General features: G+C 48.6%; 1 protein-coding gene across 2 annotated transcripts in view; it reads left to right on the top strand.

Annotated features, from left to right (window-relative positions):
* The window catches only part of PPP2R5D (protein phosphatase 2 regulatory subunit B'delta), a 41,196-nt gene extending 22,483 nt beyond the window's left edge, over positions 1–18,713 (top strand). The window contains exons 2-4 of one of the 2 annotated variants that reach the window (XM_040430916.1): positions 1,800–1,872; positions 1,954–2,070; positions 17,958–18,713. In XM_040430916.1, the coding sequence (XP_040286850.1) occupies positions 1,800–1,872; positions 1,954–2,070; positions 17,958–18,095 (328 nt within the window). In that variant the 3' untranslated portion in view covers positions 18,096–18,713. Of the gene's footprint in view, positions 1–1,799; positions 1,884–1,953; positions 2,071–17,957 lie in introns of both variants that reach the window. The other variant, XM_040430917.1, reaches the window with a different exon arrangement.
* The last annotated feature ends 787 nt before the right edge of the window (positions 18,714–19,500 follow it).

The following is a 19,500-nucleotide window of genomic DNA, read 5'->3' as shown; positions in this document are numbered from 1 at the left end:
AGAGAGGGGCTGATGTGGAGAGAGTGTAATGGAGGGTAACAGGGTGAGGGAAGGAGAGAGGGACTGATGTGGAGAGAGTGTAATGGAGGTAACAGGGTGAGGGAAGGAGAGAGGGGCTGATGTGGAGAGAGTGTAATGGAGGGTAACAGGGTGAGGGAAGGAGAGAGGGGCTGATGTGGAGAGAGTGTAATGGAGGGTAACAGGGTGAGGGAAGGAGAGAGGGGCTGATGTGGAGAGAGTGTAATGGAGGTAACAGGGTGAGGGAAGGAGAGAGGGGCTGATGTGGAGAGAGTGTAATGGAGGGTAACAGGGTGAGGGAAGGAGAGAGGGGCTGATGTGGAGAGAGTGTAATGGAGGTAACAGGGTGAGGGAAGGAGAGAGGGGCTGATGTGGAGAGAGTGTAATGGAGGGTAACAGGGTGAGGGAAGGAGAGAGGGGCTGATGTGGAGAGAGTGTAATGGAGGGTAACGGGGCGAGAGAAGGAGAGAGTGTAATGGAGGGTAACGGGGCGAGAGAAGGAGAGAGTGTAATGGAGGGTAACAGGGCGAGGGAAGGAGATAGTGTAATGGAGGGTAACAGGGCGAGGGAAGGAGAGAGTGTAATGGAGGGTAACGGGGCGAGAGAAGGAGAGAGTGTAATGGAGGGTAACAGGGTAACAAGGTGGTGAGTTTGGTGAAATGAAGATAGATTCAGTAAGTCAGAGATATTAGTAGGTTTGTGTCTGTCTCATGACATAACCCTTTCCTGCCCATTCCCCTGCCCCTTCTAATGACCCATTCCTCTGCCTTGTCTCACCTTAAAATAGTTAACGACGCCAATACTTTGCCCAAGTTGGCCGGCGCCCCCCATACTGTGTGTGTATTTATAGGGCAGCGTGTGCTGGGGTCTATGGCTAATCAGTTGGGCACCACCGCTGTCTCCTCTCTGCCATGGGAAAGGGTTTCCTTATGCAGGGATGTTACAGAGCCGTGTGCACGTAGCCTCACAGTGACTCCACCAAATAACTGCTCTGAAGTCTCCCTGCGCACCCCTTATCTCTGACCTCCTGCTGGCTCATGAACACTCTCTGCAGACTGAGGACTGTGTGGCCTCCACAGAAGTTCCGAGACCAGGGTTAAGCTTCTCTTAACATGAAAGCTTCATCAGAAACTGTTCAAGTTTTAAGAAAGACCAATCAGAAAAACAATTTTTAGACCAAAATGAGTAAAATACAATAATTACTAAACTTGTCCCGAAGGTGTCCATGCTCTGGAAATATTGTAGACCTATGGGCAGGGTTCCGACTCCTAGTACCTCCCGCCAACCAGAGCGCCACAGCTCCTTCCACTGAGTTGTGTGCCTCATGCTAGAAATTCTGCAAACGTCTGATTGGCATTGGGGGGGGGGGGTGGGGGGGGAGGTGGAACCCCACCTACCGGATATTCATGACCCCCTGTAACGGCAACTCCTATGTGCTGACTTGCGTATATTAAGTATCATGTTTCTCTGCAATGCGGCCACATATGAACATGGGACCAACACGGATGACTTCAGCTGCCGAGCGCACACGTACCAGGTCAGCCAGGTACTAAACTGCTGACAGATGCTCTTTAGAGAGCTTGTGCCATGATATCAGGATGAAGGGTAAGTATGTGACTGGGGGCACCTGGGTACTTGCCCATCTCCTGCAGTCCCACGGAGATTGGATGAAGGGGCAGCATGAGCCTCAGCCCTCAGCCTCTATTCTATGGATAGACGACTGACTAGGTTGATATCTTGGCTCGGTCTCCTGCCCGGTTTTTTGTTGTCTTCTTCTCCAGGGGGAAGATTAGAGGAAGAGAGCGAGCAGAAATGTGGAATCGGATTGAGGAAATGGCGATGCTAAACCCACAGGTGGGGGTGTAGTGAGTGCGGCGCGTGTGGCCAGCCTCCCGGTAATCTCTCATACAGGCTTTCTCTTCTCTCTCTCCTCAGTACACAATGTTTAATTCTCCTCCTGCTTTCAGCCTGATCTGCTGCATGGAGACCGACACCCCTACAGCTGAGGATATCCAGATCTTAAAGAAGACCATGGAGTCCGAGGCGGTGCAGGTGACAAATGGCTGAACCACACCAACCACTCACAAGACCCCCCGGCTCCTACCCTATTGTCATGATTGTCCTAGGGCAGGGGTAGGCAACCTCCGGCTCCCAGCTGTTGTGAAACTACAATTCCCAGCATGCTCCATTCATTTCTATGAGAGTTCTTAGAAGAGCAGAGCAAGTATGCATACTGGGAGTTGTAGTTTCACAACAGCTGGGAGCCGGAGGTTGCCTACCACTGTCCTAGGGCAATCCGGCAGAGGAACAGAGGACCGTAGTTACCGTATCGAAAACAGTTGGATACCACCGGGCACCGCCAGATCCACATAGACAGTGCTAGAAAGTGGCTGGATCCCGGTCAGTTGTGCCCTGTCCGGCTGTGTTGGTTACGGTGACCTCCGGCTATCTGTTCCTCTGCTGCCGTTCACTGGGTCTAAGGCTAGGTTCAAATCTGAGCTTAACCCCTTCAAGACAAAGACCATTTTCGGGTTTTTTCCCATTCACATAGCCATATGAGGGCTTATTTTTTGAGGGACAAGTTGTATTTTTAATGGCACCATTTAATTTCTCATCTCTTGTATTGGAAAATAGGGGGGGGAAATTTTGGGGGGGCAGCGATAAAAAAAAAAAAGAAAAAAACCCCAGAACAAAATTCTGACAAGGTTTTTGGGGTTTTGACATTATGGCGATCACTTTGCACTAAAAATGACATGACGCCCTTATTCTGCGGGTAGAATACAATTACAGCGACACCAAACTTATATAGGTTTTATTTTGTTTTACTACTTTTAAAAAGATAGAAACCTTTTAAAAAATCAAAAATTTCTTTGCATCACCATTTTCTGACAGCCGTAAGTTTTTTTTGCATTTCCATCCACTGAGCTCTGTTTTTGGGGGACACAAGGTGACTAAGAAATGGAGAATCGTGTGTTTTTCATTTTTTTCCCGTTAGGACTTACACCGCACACAATTTTTTTAAAAATATTTTAATAGTTCAGATGTTTTCGCAGCGATACCTAAATGTTCATTTATTTTTTTACTGTTAATATATTTTTATATGTAAAATTGGGAGGGGGTGATTTAAACTCTTAATACTTTTATGTTTTTTTGTTTTTGTTTTACATAAATACCATTACCCTCATAGGGGGCTAGAACCTGGGATCTTTTGATAGAGATCTATTATTGTGAATTTTCCACTAGGTTGAAGAAATATTGTGTGAAGGATCGTTCCGCTAGCTTGAGGGATCACTACGTTGGTTTGAGGGATCATTAGGTTAGTGTGAGGGATCGTTAGGGTTAGTGTGAGGGATCGTTATTGTAACAGACTGTTTCAGCAGACAAGGGGTTAAAATCCGTTTAGGCGATGTGCCCCTTTTCTGAGAGACAGGCACAGCTACTGCAGGACACCAAACTCCAGAACTGGATACAAAGTAGCGCTCCAAACTGGAACCTCACGAATAGCTGCTAGCAGACGAACAGGAATCAGCTTACACTTCTGGCAATCAGTCTCTAACAGCATACAGCGGATCCCCTTAATAACGAGACAAGGCTCCGTGTTGAGGGTCAAGCAGTGGTCAGACTGTACTTCAAGTACAGCCTCTTTTATTCACAAAAAACAAACATAGTACTGCCCACAGGGGTTTGAAATACAACCAATCAGTAATTTACAACACATACAATGTAAGTACAGCAACCAATCGTTCACGCCCCCAGAGGACCAGAAGGGAGACTGCGACACAGGACAGATACAACATATCCCCACAATGCATCATGGTTTCCTCCTCTCTGTCCCGGAGACAACCGAGGAGCAATCCAATTATCTCTCAGGACAAAGGGAAATCGCCAATACACATGTGGGGACAACAGGACAGACATCACCATTTAAACACACAATGGGACAATGGCACAATAGAAACACACCCAGCATATTCCTCCCAAGCTGACAAGTTACACTTATTATAAATTGTCACAACTTTGTGAGTTTACATTGGCCATACATATAACTTACATCAATTTAAACAGTATAACTTGGGGACAAACCTATCCAAAATTCACTTGAATAGGTTCAGGGGTTTAAAAGTTAGCATGGGCCATAATCCTGAGGCAAGAGGCTGATAAACAGGCCTCTCCAAAACCCAGTGGCGAGGTTGGTTTCGCCACAGTTATAGTAGTGTGAAGGATTAAGTAGTAAAAAGGAAAGTTCAGCAGCTCTCTCCTGCCCCTCCTCCACCTGTGAGCACGGAAACCCGTGTCAGGCCTGTGTAGTACAAATGCAAAAAGGTTCAAGGAATCCAGCTCCACTTCGATAAAGGAATCTTTATTTTGCTTGTGGTGAAATCACATCCAATTGTGGTTACAAAAAGTCTTGTCTACGCGTTTCGGTCTACCAGAGACCATTCCAGCCCTTACTCATGAGTCATGAGTAATTGTCTCTGGTAGCCCGAAACGCGTAGACAAGACTTTTTGTAACCACAATTGGATGTGATTTCACCACAAGCAAAATAAAGATTCCTTTATCGAAGTGGAGCTGGATTCCTTGAACCTTTTTGCATTAGTGTGAAGGATTGTTCCTCTAGTTTTAGGGATCATTAGGGTTAGTGTGAGGGATCATTGGGGTTAGTGTGAGGGATCATTAGGGTTAGTGTGAGGGATCATTAGGGTTAGTGTGAGGGATCATTAGGGTTAGTGTGAGGGATCATTAGGGTTAGTGTGAGGGATCATTAGGGTTAGTGTGAGGGATCATTAGGGTTAGTGTGAGGGATCATTAGGGTTAGTGTGAGGGATCATTAGGGTTAGTTTGAGGGATCATTAGGGTTAGTGTAAGGGATCGTTATATTAGTGTGAAAAATTGTGCTAATTGTTAGGTGTATGGCTGCAGGATTCTTCCCCTCCCCCTATATAAATGTGGGATCTTTCTTCCCCTCTTCTGTTACCCTTTTGTCCCCGCTTTCCACTCTGTATTCATGCTATTGGCTGGTACTGGTTGCCTGTTGGAGACTGGTGCTGACTAACTTGTTGGCGTCAGTATTTTATTATTAACCTTGCCAAAACCCCCCTAATGACCGCTAAGTGCTGGTTGACTGGTGGCTTAGTCCCAGACTGGTGCTGACTGGTGATGGTTGTAGATGATTGGACTGACGGTGACTGGTCCCAGGCTGATCCTGACTGGTGATGGTTGTAGCTGATTGGACTGACGGTGACTGGTCCCAGGCTGGGGCTGACTGGTGATGGTTGTAGCTGATTGGACTGACGGTGACTGGTCCCAGGCTGGGGCTGACTGGTGATGGTTGTAGCTGATTGGACTGATGGTGACTGGTCCCAGGCTGATCCTGACTGGTGATGGTTGTAGCTGATTGGACAGATGGTGACTGGTCCCAGGCTGGGGCTGACTGGTGATGGTTGTAGCTGATTGGACTGATGGTGACTGGTCCCAGGCTGGAGCTGACTGGTGATGGTTGTAGATGATTGGACTGACGGTGACTGGTCCCAGGCTGATCCTGACTGGTGATGGTTGTAGCTGATTGGACTGACGGTGACTGGTCCCAGGCTGGGGCTCACTGGTGATGGTTGTAGCTGATTGGACTGATGGTGACTGGTCCCAGGCTGGGGCTGACTGGTGATGGTTGTAGCTGATTGGGCTGACTGTGACTGGTCCCAGGCTGATCCTGACTGGTGATGGTTGTAGCTGATTGGACTGACGGTGACTGGTCCCAGGCTGGGGCTGACTGGTGATGGTTGTAGCTGATTGGACTGACGGTGACTGGTCCCAGGTTGGGGCTGACTGCTGATGGTTGTAGCTGATTGGACTGATGGTGACTGGTCCCAGGCTGATCCTGACTGGTGATGGTTGTAGCTGATTGGACTGACGGTGACTGGTCCCAGGCTGGGGCTGACTGGTGATGGTTGTAGCTGATTGGACTGACGGTGACTGGTCCCAGGCTGGGGCTGACTGCTGATGGTTGTAGCTGATTGGACTGACGGTGACTGGTCCCAGGCTGGGGCTGACTGGTGATGGTTGTAGCTGATTGGACTGATGGTGACTGGTCCCAGGCTGATCCTGACTGGTGATGGTTGTAGCTGATTGGACTGACGGTGACTGGTCCCAGGCTGGGGCTGACTGGTGATGGTTGTAGCTGATTGGACTGACGGTGACTGGTCCCAGGCTGATCCTGACTGGTGATGGTTGTAGCTGATTGGACTGACGGTGACTGGTCCCAGGCTGGGGCTGACTGGTGATGGTTGTAGCTGATTGGACTGATGGTGACTGGTCCCAGGCTGGGGCTCACTGGTGATGGTTGTAGCTGATTAGACTGACGGTGACTGGTCCCAGGCTGGGGCTGACTGGTGATGGTTGTAGCTGATTGGACTGATGGTGACTGGTCCCAGGCTGGGGCTCACTGGTGATGGTTGTAGCTGATTAGACTGACGGTGACTGGTCCCAGGCTGGGGCTGACTGCTGATGGTTGTAGCTGATTGGACTGACGGTGACTGGTCCCAGGCTGGGGCTGACTGGTGATGGTTGTAGCTGATTGGACTGATGGTGACTGGTCCCAGGCTGATCCTGACTGGTGATGGTTGTAGCTGATTGGACTGACGGTGACTGGTCCCAGGCTGGGGCTGACTGCTGATGGTTGTAGCTGATTGGACTGACGGTGACTGGTCCCAGGCTGGGGCTGACTGGTGATGGTTGTAGCTGATTGGACTGACGGTGACTGGTCCCAGGCTGATCCTGACTGGTGATGGTTGTAGCTGATTGGACTGACGGTGACTGGTCCCAGGCTGGGGCTGACTGGTGATGGTTGTAGCTGATTGGACTGATGGTGACTGGTCCCAGGCTGGGGCTGACTGGTGATGGTTGTAGCTGATTGGACTGACGGTGACTGGTCCCAGGCTGGGGCTGACTGGTGATGGTTGTAGCTGATTGGACTGACGGTGACTGGTCCCAGGCTGGGGCTGACTGGTGATGGTTGTAGCTGATTGGACTGACGGTGACTGGTCCCAGGCTGGGGCTGACTGGTGATGGTTGTAGCTGATTGGACTGATGGTGACTGGTCCCAGGCTGGGGCTGACTGGTGATGGTTGTAGCTGATTGGACTGACGGTGACTGGTCCCAGGCTGGGGCTGACTGGTGATGGTTGTAGCTGATTGGACTGATGGTGACTGGTCCCAGGCTGGGGCTGACTGGTGATGGTTGTAGCTGATTGGACTGACGGTGACTGGTCCCAGGCTGGGGCTGACTGCTGATGGTTGTAGCTGATTGGACTGACGGTGACTGGTCCCAGGCTGGGGCTGACTGGTGATGGTTGTAGCTGATTGGACTGACGGTGACTGGTCCCAGGCTGATCCTGACTGGTGATGGTTGTAGCTGATTGGACTGACGGTGACTGGTCCCAGGCTGGGGCTGACTGGTGATGGTTGTAGCTGATTGGACTGATGGTGACTGGTCCCAGGCTGGGGCTGACTGGTGATGGTTGTAGCTGATTGGACTGACGGTGACTGGTCCCAGGCTGGGGCTGACTGGTGATGGTTGTAGCTGATTGGACTGACGGTGACTGGTCCCAGGCTGGGGCTGACTGGTGATGGTTGTAGCTGATTGGACTGACGGTGACTGGTCCCAGGCTGATCCTGACTGGTGATGGTTGTAGCTGATTGGACTGACGGTGACTGGTCCCAGGCTGGGGCTGACTGGTGATGGTTGTAGCTGATTGGACTGATGGTGACTGGTCCCAGGCTGGGGCTGACTGGTGATGGTTGTAGCTGATTGGACTGACGGTGACTGGTCCCAGGCTGGGGCTGACTGGTGATGGTTGTAGCTGATTGGACTGACGGTGACTGGTCCCAGGCTGGGGCTGACTGGTGATGGTTGTAGCTGATTGGACTAACAGTGACTGGTCCCAGGCTGGGGCTGACTGGTGATGGTTGTAGCTGATTGGACTGATGGTGACTGGTCCCAGGCTGATCCTGACTGGTGATGGTTGTAGCTGATTGGACTGACGGTGACTGGTCCCAGGCTGGGGCTGACTGCTGATGGTTGTAGCTGATTGGACTGACGGTGACTGGTCCCAGGCTGGGGCTGACTGGTGATGGTTGTAGCTGATTGGACTGACGGTGACTGGTCCCAGGCTGGTGCTGACTGGTGATGGTTGTAGCTGATTGGACTGACGGTGACTGGTCCCAGGCTAGGGCTGACTGGTGATGGTTGTAGCTGATTGGACTGACGGTGACTGGTCCCAGGCTGGGGCTGACTGGTGATGGTTGTAGCTGATTGGACTGACGGTGACTGGTCCCAGGCTGGGGCTGACTGGTGATGGTTGTAGCTGATTGGACTGATGGTGACTGGTCCCAGGCTGGGGCTCACTGGTGATGGTTGTAGCTGATTAGACTGACGGTGACTGGTCCCAGGCTGATCCTGACTTGTGATGTTGTAGCTGATTGGACTGACGGTGACTGGTCCCAGTTTAAGTTCCAAGCCTTCACACTAAGATTGGACCACCAAGTGGGATGAATATGATTAGGCAGAGCGCCCTGGGTATGCCTGATTAATAGCGATTCTGTTCTGGAATAAGGTCTATTGCGGCTAGTCAGGAGCATTAACCGCTTCAGTAGCACAAAGGAGAAAGCTGACAGTGGGAGAGGCCCCATTGTGTCATACATGGCCACCCTATTCCGTACATGTCTCATCCTCATTGGATAGGGTAAACTCTCTCTGCCACCCCATTGCATATAACCATGCATGGACAACGCGTTCTTCTCTGCTATCAATACTTTCTACATCCTGTCTAATCTATAGCCCTCCCCAAGTGAGTGCTTCCCCCACCTTAGCAATGTGTACACACACATAAGATTTGGGAATGCAGTGTCTGGCATAATCGGGCGGCTATATACTATATATTTTTTATTTTCTCCTCCATTTCCCCCAGGGATTGGTTTTCCCAACACCCCCCCCCCCCCCCAGATACTGACATCAATGTCACCCTCACACTGCCGTTCAGTATCTGATGTTCTCATCCCATGAGCAAAGTCCACATTCCTGATCCTTGACTTCTTTGGAAGCAACAGGTGGCTAGGCGAGCATCGTGGGGGCTTTTAGAAGATGAAAACAACAATAGGCCTACGAGACACAATAACAGTAGTGGAGCACATGCAAGCGTCTCCAGTAATGGGATGATTCAAGGACCCGAGAACCAGTCACCTGTGACTCCAGCCTCCTTAATCACTTGCTTATTCATTGAATGGAGGTGCTCGGTGGCCCTAACAAGCGTCCCATATTGTTCATCGTCATTCGCTGGGATGGAGGTTCAGCAAGAGTCTCCAATAACTGCACAAACTCCTCCTTGAGAAGCGAGAATCCTATCGAGAGCATAGCGGTTCTGTGCCGCTGCCAGTCTCGGGCCTCTGAGCTCCTCATCTGACCTTTAATAGCTCGTACCTGTTCTTCTGGATCCATTTCCCATTAAAAGACTTCAACTTTTGAAAAAAATGTTAGTCATCTGGAACCTTCTCTGAAGCAAAATATGGACTTTTCCGAATTCGCACACGCTCACCTGGAACCCATGCATGCTTGGGGATTACCAACAAGGGGTGGATTAATTTAACCATTGAGCACACACCTGACCAGGGAGTCTGGTATACGCCAATCTACATCCATCAGTACAGCAGTCCCTTGACTCAAATATTCCTTCATGTGTTTGTCCCCAAACGTTATCCTTTCCAAGCAAACCTCTAGTGTAAGGAAACCACCCATTGTTTTGAAAACGATGACCTCGTTCTGTACCGTTCTCGCTATCGCTCCCATCCATACACCTGTAAATGCAGACCTCTTAACAGAAGATATTTCACTCCCTTCTTGATACTTGGTGGAATTCACCCAAAGTTCCTCTACTGCCATCTCCTATGGTTGCATTTGCCCTCCTGACTCCCAAGAAGCCCTCCGTCTATGTGACTTCTCTTCTGACCTCGCCACTTTCTGCCTTCCTGCTGCATTAGGCCATAGCACACAAAGCCAACACGATCCGTTATGTGGAGTGCTCACTACCATAAATTCTCTTCAAAGTGGTTACTATTACTCAACCCTACTGTAATACTATCAGGGTCCACATACTTCTACGATACCTAGAAATGTTCCTTCATCTGCATACACCTAAGCCTGAAAATACATGAGACATACAGGTGAAAATCGAAAAATTCGAATATGGTGCAAAGTTCATTTATTTCAGTAATGCAACTTAAAAGGTGACACTAACATATGAGACTCGTCACATGGAAAGCGAGACACTTCAGGCCTTTATTCGTATAATTTGGATGATTATGGCTTACAGCTTATGAAACCCCAAAGTCACAATCTCAGAAAATTTGGATATTGTGAAAAGGTTGAATATTCTTGGCTCAGTGTCGCCTTCTAGTCAGCTAATGAATCCATAACACCTGCAGAGGGTTCCTGAGCCTTTACATTGTCTCTGTCAGTAGGAATCACAATCATGGGACAGACTGCTGACCGGACAGTTGTGCAGAAAACCATCATTGACACCCTCCAAAGTCCTATTTTCTGATGAGAGCAACTTTTGCATCTCATTTGGAAACCAAGGACCCAGAGTCTGGAGGAAGAATGGAGAGGCGCACAATGCAAGATGCTTGAAGTCCAGTGTGAAGTTTCCACAGTCTGTGTTGATTTGAGGAGCCATGTCATCTGCTGGTGTCTGTCCTCTGTGCTTCATTAGGTCCAGAGTCCACGCAGCCGTCTGCCAGGAGATTTTGGAGCACTTCATGCTTCCTTCCAGAACCTGAACCCCATAGAGAATCTGTAGGGCATTGCCAAGAGAAGGATGAGAGACATGAGACCGAATAATGCAGAAGAGCTGAAGGCTAAAGCGTCCTAGTCTTCCATAACACCTCAGCAGTGCCATAGGCTGATAGCATCCTCGTCTTCCATAACACCTCAGCAGTGCCATAGGCTGATAGCGTCCTCGTCTTCCATAACACCTCAGCAGTGCCATAGGCTGATAGTGTCCTGGTCTTCCATAACACCTCAGCAGTGCCATAGGCTGGAAGCGTCCTGGTCTTCCATAACACCTCAGCAGTGCCATAGGCTGATAGCGTCCTGGTCTTCCATAACACCTCAGCAGTGCCATAGGCTGGAAGCGTCCTGGTCTTCCATAACACCTCAGCAGTGCCATAGGCTGGAAGCGTCCTGGTCTTCCATAACACCTCAGCAGTGCCATAGGCTGGAAGCGTCCTGGTCTTCCATAACACCTCAGCAGTGCCATAGGCTGGAAGCGTCCTGGTCTTCCATAACACCTCAGCAGTGCCATAGGCTGGAAGCGTCCTCGTCTTCCATAACACCTCAGCAGTGCCATAGGCTGGAAGCGTCCTGGTCTTCCATAACACCTCAGCAGTGCCATAGACTGGAAGCGTCCTGGTCTTCCATAACACCTCAGCAGTGCCATAGGCTGGAAGCGTCCTGGTCTTCCATAACACCTCAGCAGTGCCATAGGCTGGAAGCGTCCTCGTCTTCCATAACACCTCAGCAGTGCCATAGGCTGGAAGCGTCCTGGTCTTCCATAACACCTCAGCAGTGCCATAGGCTGGAAGCGTCCTGGTCTTCCATAACACCTCAGCAGTGCCATAGGCTGGAAGCGTCCTCGTCTTCCATAACACCTCAGCAGTGCCATAGACTGGAAGCGTCCTGGTCTTCCATAACACCTCAGCAGTGCTATAGGCTGGAAGCGTCCTGGTCTTCCATAACACCTCAGCAGTGCCATAGGCTGGAAGCGTCCTGGTCTTCCATAACACCTCAGCAGTGCCATAGGCTGGAAGCGTCCTGGTCTTCCATAACACCTCAGCAGTGCCATAGGCTGGAAGCGTCCTGGTCTTCCATAACACCTCAGCAGTGCCATAGGCTGGAAGCCTCCACGCCGCACTGATGGGTCCAAACCAAGTGCTGAGTACATAGGCATGATTAGACTGATGATGATTAGAGCTCCTACATTTTTCTATTTAACATCCTTTTTTTTATTGATTTCATGTAATATTCGAATTTTCTGAGATTGTGACTTTGGGGTTTCATAAGCTGTAAGCCATAATCCTCCAAATTATACGAATAAAGGCCTGAAGTATCTCGCTTTGCCTGTAACGAGTCTCGTATGTTAGCGTCACCTTTTACGTTGCATTACTGAAGTAAATGAATGTTTGGACGATCTTCTACGTCAGACTTCCACTCACCGACGAGCCTTGACCACCTACAGCACACAACTGGTGTTTGCCCCCTTATTCCCATTGTACAGTATACAATTCCAGCAATCTGGTGTCATCGGCTCCTCCTCAGTGACAGGAGTATTTGAACAGTCTGTACAAACTCCTCATTTTTACAGTCCCATACGATGACTAATAAATGTATTGTCCACTAAGCAGCACAATGCAGAGACGGCAGACTCTCCCGCTGGTTCCCTTTAGTTACAGATGTATTCGTAATGGTCGGTGTGTCTCAGGTGGGTTCTCCTTCAAACACTTCACTCATTTTGAAGTGATTAGCTGCTCTTGGAAGTCACCATCAAATCTGGGATTCAAACTTTTCCTTATGTCTCGCATGCCTACCTCGCAGGGGAGCAGGCACCCACCAGCATACCGCCGCACCCAGGTCTTCTGTTCCGTTACTCTGCCTTTGTTGGACTCTGTACACACTCCTGCAGTTTCTGGGTGACTGGTATAAACACCAGTGTCCTGACTGGGAGTCAGCAGTCCGCAATATTGGGCTTATTCCTCGTCCTCTATCAGATGATCCACATCCTCGGGTCGTGACACGGACTACAAGTACTGCCTGTATCTTGTGCAAAGTGTAGAATACTTCCCCACGTTGGTGCCTCTGATCCTTATGGGCCAAAACAATAGGTAATAAGATCCAACATACAGTATCTGGGCCTGTTGGAGATACTATAGCCCTGTCCTAGATAATATAGCCCAAGAATATCTCATACGGTGACGAGACATGATCCTACAGAGAGCTATGGAGAGACGTTCTATAAAAGACCTTTTCCCTTGATCTTTTGATAACATCTCATTATTCTAGCGTTCCACTTTACCCAATGTTTCCATAATTTCACACATTACTTCTGTGAGTTCCCTCTGGAAGCCCGTGTCAGTATACCACATCAGCCAGCATCTTCCTAGCAGTAGCCTTTGCTACAGGTCTTTGAATATCCCGGAAAGAGATGAATACAGACAGGGACATATCCACACTGTCCCACCTCTGGTAACTGAATGCATTCCATCTGCAGTCCCAGAAATGGGAAAGATGCCTCCCTGGAGCGCCCACAGTTCTCCCATCATTATTATAGCCGGCATACCAACCTGGTGGCAGCATTGTTGGAGCCAGGAGCCACCACCGAACCCCATCACACAGTCTTGTGCCCATGCTCTGAATCCACCCTGATTGAGTAGAGGGCCCTCTTACGGCAGTTTTCTCACTCATCACTTCTGCTTTTTCCTTCCATTTTTTCATATGTAGCCTGTTTCTGAAAAGACTCCCATTTTGGAATCTCCTGGCCCTAAACCAGTATCACATAGACTTCCACTTCCAGCAGGCTTCAGGTGATAGCCTAGTGTGGGCTTGTACTTTAACCCCCTTCACCTCCTCAGGCAGCATCGGGGCATCTGTCACACACTCACCATTCATGATTGATGGGCTCACCCATGGATCCAACAACATCTCTGCTCCTCCAGATTACACGATAATAATGGGGGATACCTAGAATCTCTATTACTGTTAGCAGTCTTACCCTCAGCCGTCTTACAGACCTCAGCCAGTGACCTTGCTGGAGGGAGCGCTTCTTACTTGACAACATCATTTTTGGTAGAGGCAGCATATCCTGTCCGAGATGATCCATCTTTGAAGAACCTGAAACCATCTACAAGAAACTGGAAGTCTGTGTTATTTATTGGAAAAGTAATATTCCCCCCCATGTTCTGTTGATGCAAATACTCGGGTAACTCATCCTCCCACCTGATTGGTTGTCCTTCAAGGTGCTGCTGATGAGGGAACTTTCTACTTGTACAGAGACCTATAGTAGACATGTGCTCACAAAGAGTTCAAGAGTTTCACTCATTGCTTGTCTCTTACTGCACTGGAGAAATCTCAGGCTTTGGGTTAGATACAAGAATGAGAAGAAGGTTTTTCCTGCCTATAGGACCGTGTATCAGTAACGAGGAGTTATTGGAAGTCCACTACCTTTTCCTGCTCCCTCTTACATCACTCATCCGCACCCCCCGGGGGTGTCCTAAGTCACTTCTGCTGTGGTGTTTACCGGAGCACTGGTCCTAACCAGACACATATATGACATACAACATGTAACGCACAATACCAACATCAAACAAAGGGCCCCTTTAGACACGACACTTTTCAACATAAAATATTCATTGGAGCTTCAAACAAATGTTTTATCCAGAGTCCTGTCAGGGTCCTCATTGTTTCTACAAATAAAACATTCATCACCTAATTCTCCCAAATGTTTAAAGTAAAAGTAATTGGCAAGAAGCCTCCAGGCGTTCCTGACGTCCATCAGATAAAACCTACAACACAATGAAAGAACAATATTTACCCAATATTACATTTAACCTTTTTGACACACGCTCTAACGATAGGCAAACATGGAGCCCACTCGCACGGGCAGCGGGCTTCATGGACGGCAGGTCTCTGCGGTTTCAAACACCATAGACTTGCGGCTAATTACCGCGACCGGCAATAATGCGGATCGCGGTAATTAAAGCCTTTAAAAACCTGGACGCTCTGTGGCCAGTGAGGATGCCGGTAATTGGTTTCAATGCTCTCAGCCTCACAGAACCAAATTATTTTAACCAATTAATCATTAATTAATTAAAAATGTATCCAATCCCATTTTAGATTTGGACAGCAGTGACGTGAACCTGTCTGTTACCCGTTTCTCATTCTCTTTTGGGATTTAGAACCAAATCTAATCTAAATTGGATTAAAATTATTTTAACCAATTAATCATTAATTAAAAAGTTATCTAATCCAATATTAGACTTGGACAGCAGTGACGTGAACCTGTCTGTTACCCTTTTCTTCTCTTAAAGGTTACTCATTTCCAAACATAAATCTTCTATTAATAAGCGTTACTCTTCCTCAGAATGGGGAAACTATTATTTTTCTTCACCTGAACTATGGTGGCCCCTGGGAAAAACACGGTGGACAGACTTTAGCAAAGCAAGGTGTCTGCTTACCTGTAAATTGCGCACGGCCTGCACTGCTGAGATTACGTCGGGGTCACCAAGAAATGTTGTGAAATACCAGTCAGAAAACGCAGTCTTCAGGAAGAATAAGGTTTATTGCGTGTAGTCGGGAGCATTAACCGCTTCAGTCACATAAAAGAAAATGCTCAAAGGGGGAGAGGCCCCATTGTCTTACACATAGCCATCCTATTCCGTACATGTCTCATCCTCATTGGATAGGGTAAACTCTCTCTGCCACCCCATTGGACATATCCATGCATAGACCACGCGTGCTTTCTCCATGTTCTTCTCTGCCATCCATTACCAATACTTTCTTCATCCTGTCTAATCTATAGCCCCTCACCCAAGTGAGTTCTACCTCCACCTTTGGAATGTGTACACATGCATAACATTTAGGTATGTAGTGTCTGACATAGTCAGGTGGCATTGTACTATATATTATTCATTTTCTCCTTCAATTTGTGACATTAATTTGGAAAGAATCAAATTTCTTGGCAAAGTACGGCCAAATCGAATTTTACAAAACTTCGCTCATATCTGATGGTGACTGGTCCCAAGCTGGTGCTGTCTGCTGATGGTTGTAGTGGATTGACTGACTGTAATTGGCCCCTGGGAGGAGCTGACTGGAGATGGTTGTGGTTTTTCATTGACGGTGATTGGTCCCAGGCTGGTGCTGACTGGAGATGGTTGTAGTTGATTGATAGTGATTAGTCCCAGGCTGGTGCTGACTGGTGATGGTTGTAGTGGATTGATAGTGATTAGTCCCAGGCTGGTGCTGACTGGTGATGGTTGTAGTTGAGTGACTGTGATTGGTCCCAGGCTGGTGCTGACTGGAGATGGTTGTAGTTGATTGATAGTGATTAGTCCCAGGCTGGTGCTGACTGGTGATGGTTGTAGTTGAGTGACTGTGATTGGTCCCAGGCTGGTGCTGACTGGAGATGGTTGTAGTGGATTGACGGTGACTGGTCCCAGGCTGGTGCTGACTGGTGATGGTTGTAGTTGAGTGACTGTGATTGGTCCCAGGCTGGTGCTGACTGGAGATGGTTGTAGTTGAGTGACGGTGATTGGTCCCAGGCTGGTGCTGACTGGAGATGGTTGTAGTTGATTGACGGTGACTGGTCCCAGGCTGGTGCTGACTGGAGATGGTTGTAGTTGATTGACGGTGATTGGTCCCAGGCTGGTGCTGACTTGTGATGGTTGTAGTTGAGTGACTGTGATTGGTCCCAGGCTGGTGCTGACTGGAGATGGTTGTAGTTGATTGACGGTGATTGGTCCCAGGCTGGTGCTGACTGGTGATGGTTGTAGTTGAGTGACTGTGATTGGTCCCAGGCTGGTGCTGACTGGAGATGGTTGTAGTTGATTGACGGTGATTGGTCCCAGGCTGGTGCTGACTGGAGATGGTTGTAGTTGATTAATGGTGACTGGTCTCAGTCTGGTGCTGACTGGAGATGGTTGTAGTTGAGTGACTGTGATTGGTCCCAGGCTGGTGCTGACTGGTGATGGTTGTAGTTGATTAATGGTGATTGGTCCCAGGCTGGTGCTGACTGGAGATGGTTGTAGTTGATTGACGGTGATTGGTCCCAGGCTGGTGCTGACTGGTGATGGTTGTAGTAGATTAATGGTGATTGGTCCCAGGCTGGTGCTGACTGGTGATGGTTGTAGTTGATTAATGGTGACTGGTCCCAGGCTGGTGCTGACTGGAGATGGTTGTAGTTGATTAATGGTGACTGGTCCCAGGCTGGTGCTGACTGGTGATGGTTGTAGTTGATTGACGGTGATTGGTCCCAGGCTGGTGCTGACTGGAGATGGTTGTAGTTGAGTGACTGGCAGTGACTGGTCCCAAGCTGGTGCTGACTGGAGATGGTTGTAGTTGATTGGCGGTGATTGGTCCCAGGCTGGTGCTGACTGGTGATGGTTGTAGTTGATTAATGGTGACTGGTCCCTGGCTGGTGCTGACTGGTGATGGTTGTATTGATTGACGGTGATTGGTCCCAGGCTGGTGCTGACTGGAGATGGTTGTAGTTGAGTGACGGTGATTGGTCCCTGGCTGGTGCTGACTGGAGATGGTTGTAGTTGAGTGACTGGCAGTGACTGGTCCTAGGCTGGTGTTGATTGACTGACCGTGACTGGTCCCAGGCTGGTGCTGTCTGCTGATGGTTGTAGTTTGTTGACTGATGGTGCCTGGGCCCAGGGCCCTCACTGCTGATGGTTGTAGTTGGTTGCCTCCATATTTGTACATAGCATCTCTCCTTTCTTTATCCTTTTTGAAGTTTTGTATCCAGTAGATTTTCAGCATGACTCTGTTGAGTTGTGTTCTACTGTCTAGGGGTCTTTTCTGTGACTTAGACATAAGTGTCCTCCTCAGTTCTAGAACCTCCTACATGACAAACAGTAGTTAAGGTTGGCATCAGATGTTTGTGGAGATTGCTGTATAACTAGGTACAGTCCATAGACATCTGACTTCAGCCTGTCGGTCACATTATGTTTGAGTTTAGTTTGGTGTATTGGCTGAGAAACCTCCTGACGCTGAATGCATACATAGATCCCTATTCACCCTGTATGTCAGCCACAGCATTGCCCTTCTATGAGTAGTCCAGAAATAATGTAGCCCCTGTATTACAGTGATCACCTGGTGACTTTCTGTTCTTCTTCAGGTGCCACGGACATCTTCTCAAGAGCAGATGCTTCTTAGCAAGAAATCAGAACTTCCACAGGATATTTATACTATCAGAGCACTGGAGTCTCATAAGAGAGCAGAGGAATATTTGAGTAGCAGCAGTGAAACCCTCTGACCCCTTTTGGTCAGGACTATAACCATCCTGCCACCCTGGACATGAGAAAAGAGGGCTCCACCCTCCCATGACACCATCCTCTTTCCAAGAGAAGCCACAGCCTCATCCGAACACTGATGAGACGAGTTGTAAAGGTCCATTTATTCTGTTCCCCCACTTTTTATACTTACAGTGTCATTCACACAGGACAGCACGTAGGGACCCAGGGTGGTTACCCTCCCTCCTTGGCCATGCATGTAAGATATTCATTAGAATTCTGCATTCCTAAAGCTTTCTTTTAATAGTTCGGAACCTTGAGATGTTTTATGTGTCCTACATGGGGGTCATGTATTTCTTCAAGGTAAAGACTCTGCTCAGACCTCCTCAAGTGGGAAACCGAAAGGCCACAGCTGGACAGATGTAGAAATCCTGAGCATTCCACAATTGATCTGCCTAAGACTGTCCCAGGATTTCAGCCACCTCCTCTCTCAAAGGCGATGCTCTTGTCTCCCAGGATGTGGGGCTGAGCCTGATCTGGGTTGGTGGATTGTAGGCCGCATGGATTGAAGAGGAGGGGGAGGTGGTATTGGTTCATTGCCTCTAAGGGAAAAAATATTAAATTATGCAAATAATTTATTACAATAAGAAGTCATGTGACTAAGATGAGGCGGGTAGTACATGTCCGTTAAAAGTACACCTACAGTACATGCGTTGTGTATAGTCACACATTGAGAGCTGATGTTCACGGTGCTTATTACACAGATCACTGAACCGCTCTCGGTGAGTAGACACTCAGACAGGCCTCATCAGATTTGGTTACATCTGAGAGCTGCATGAGAGTGTGAATGGACTAAGTGTGGGGAGAAATGCACCTACTGCCTGTCACTGCAGAGGTGAGCACACAGCACAGGGACCGAGCACCAAGAGTGCTGGGAAATAAAATGTTATTCACTAATAAGAGAGAGAAGCAGGGGCTGATGAGCTCAAGGAATGGACCAATGAGAAGGAGGAGCATGTGCTGATGAGGTCAAGGAATGGACCAATGAGAGGGTTGAGCATGTGCTGACGAGGTCAAGGAATGGACCAATGAGAGGGGGGAGCATGTGCTGACAAGGTCAAGGAAGGGACCAATGAAAACATGCTGACAAAGTCAGGGAATAGACCAATTAGAATGAGGAGCATGTGCTGATGAGGTCAAGGAATGGACCAATGAGAACATGCTGACAAGGTCAAGGAATGGACCAATGAGAACATGCTGACAAGGTCAAGGAATGGACCAATGAGAAGGAGGAGCATGTGCTGATGAGGTCAAGGAATGGACCAATTAGAGTGAGGAGCATGTGCTGACAAGGTCAAGGAATGGACCAATGAGAACATGCTGACAAGGTCAAGGAATGGACCAATGAGAAGGAGGAGCATGTGCTGA

This window comes from Bufo bufo, chromosome 4 (genome assembly GCF_905171765.1).
Source record: "Bufo bufo chromosome 4, aBufBuf1.1, whole genome shotgun sequence".
NCBI classification, from domain to species: Eukaryota; Metazoa; Chordata; class Amphibia; order Anura; family Bufonidae; genus Bufo; species Bufo bufo.
This window is presented reverse-complemented; position numbering and strand designations above follow the sequence as displayed.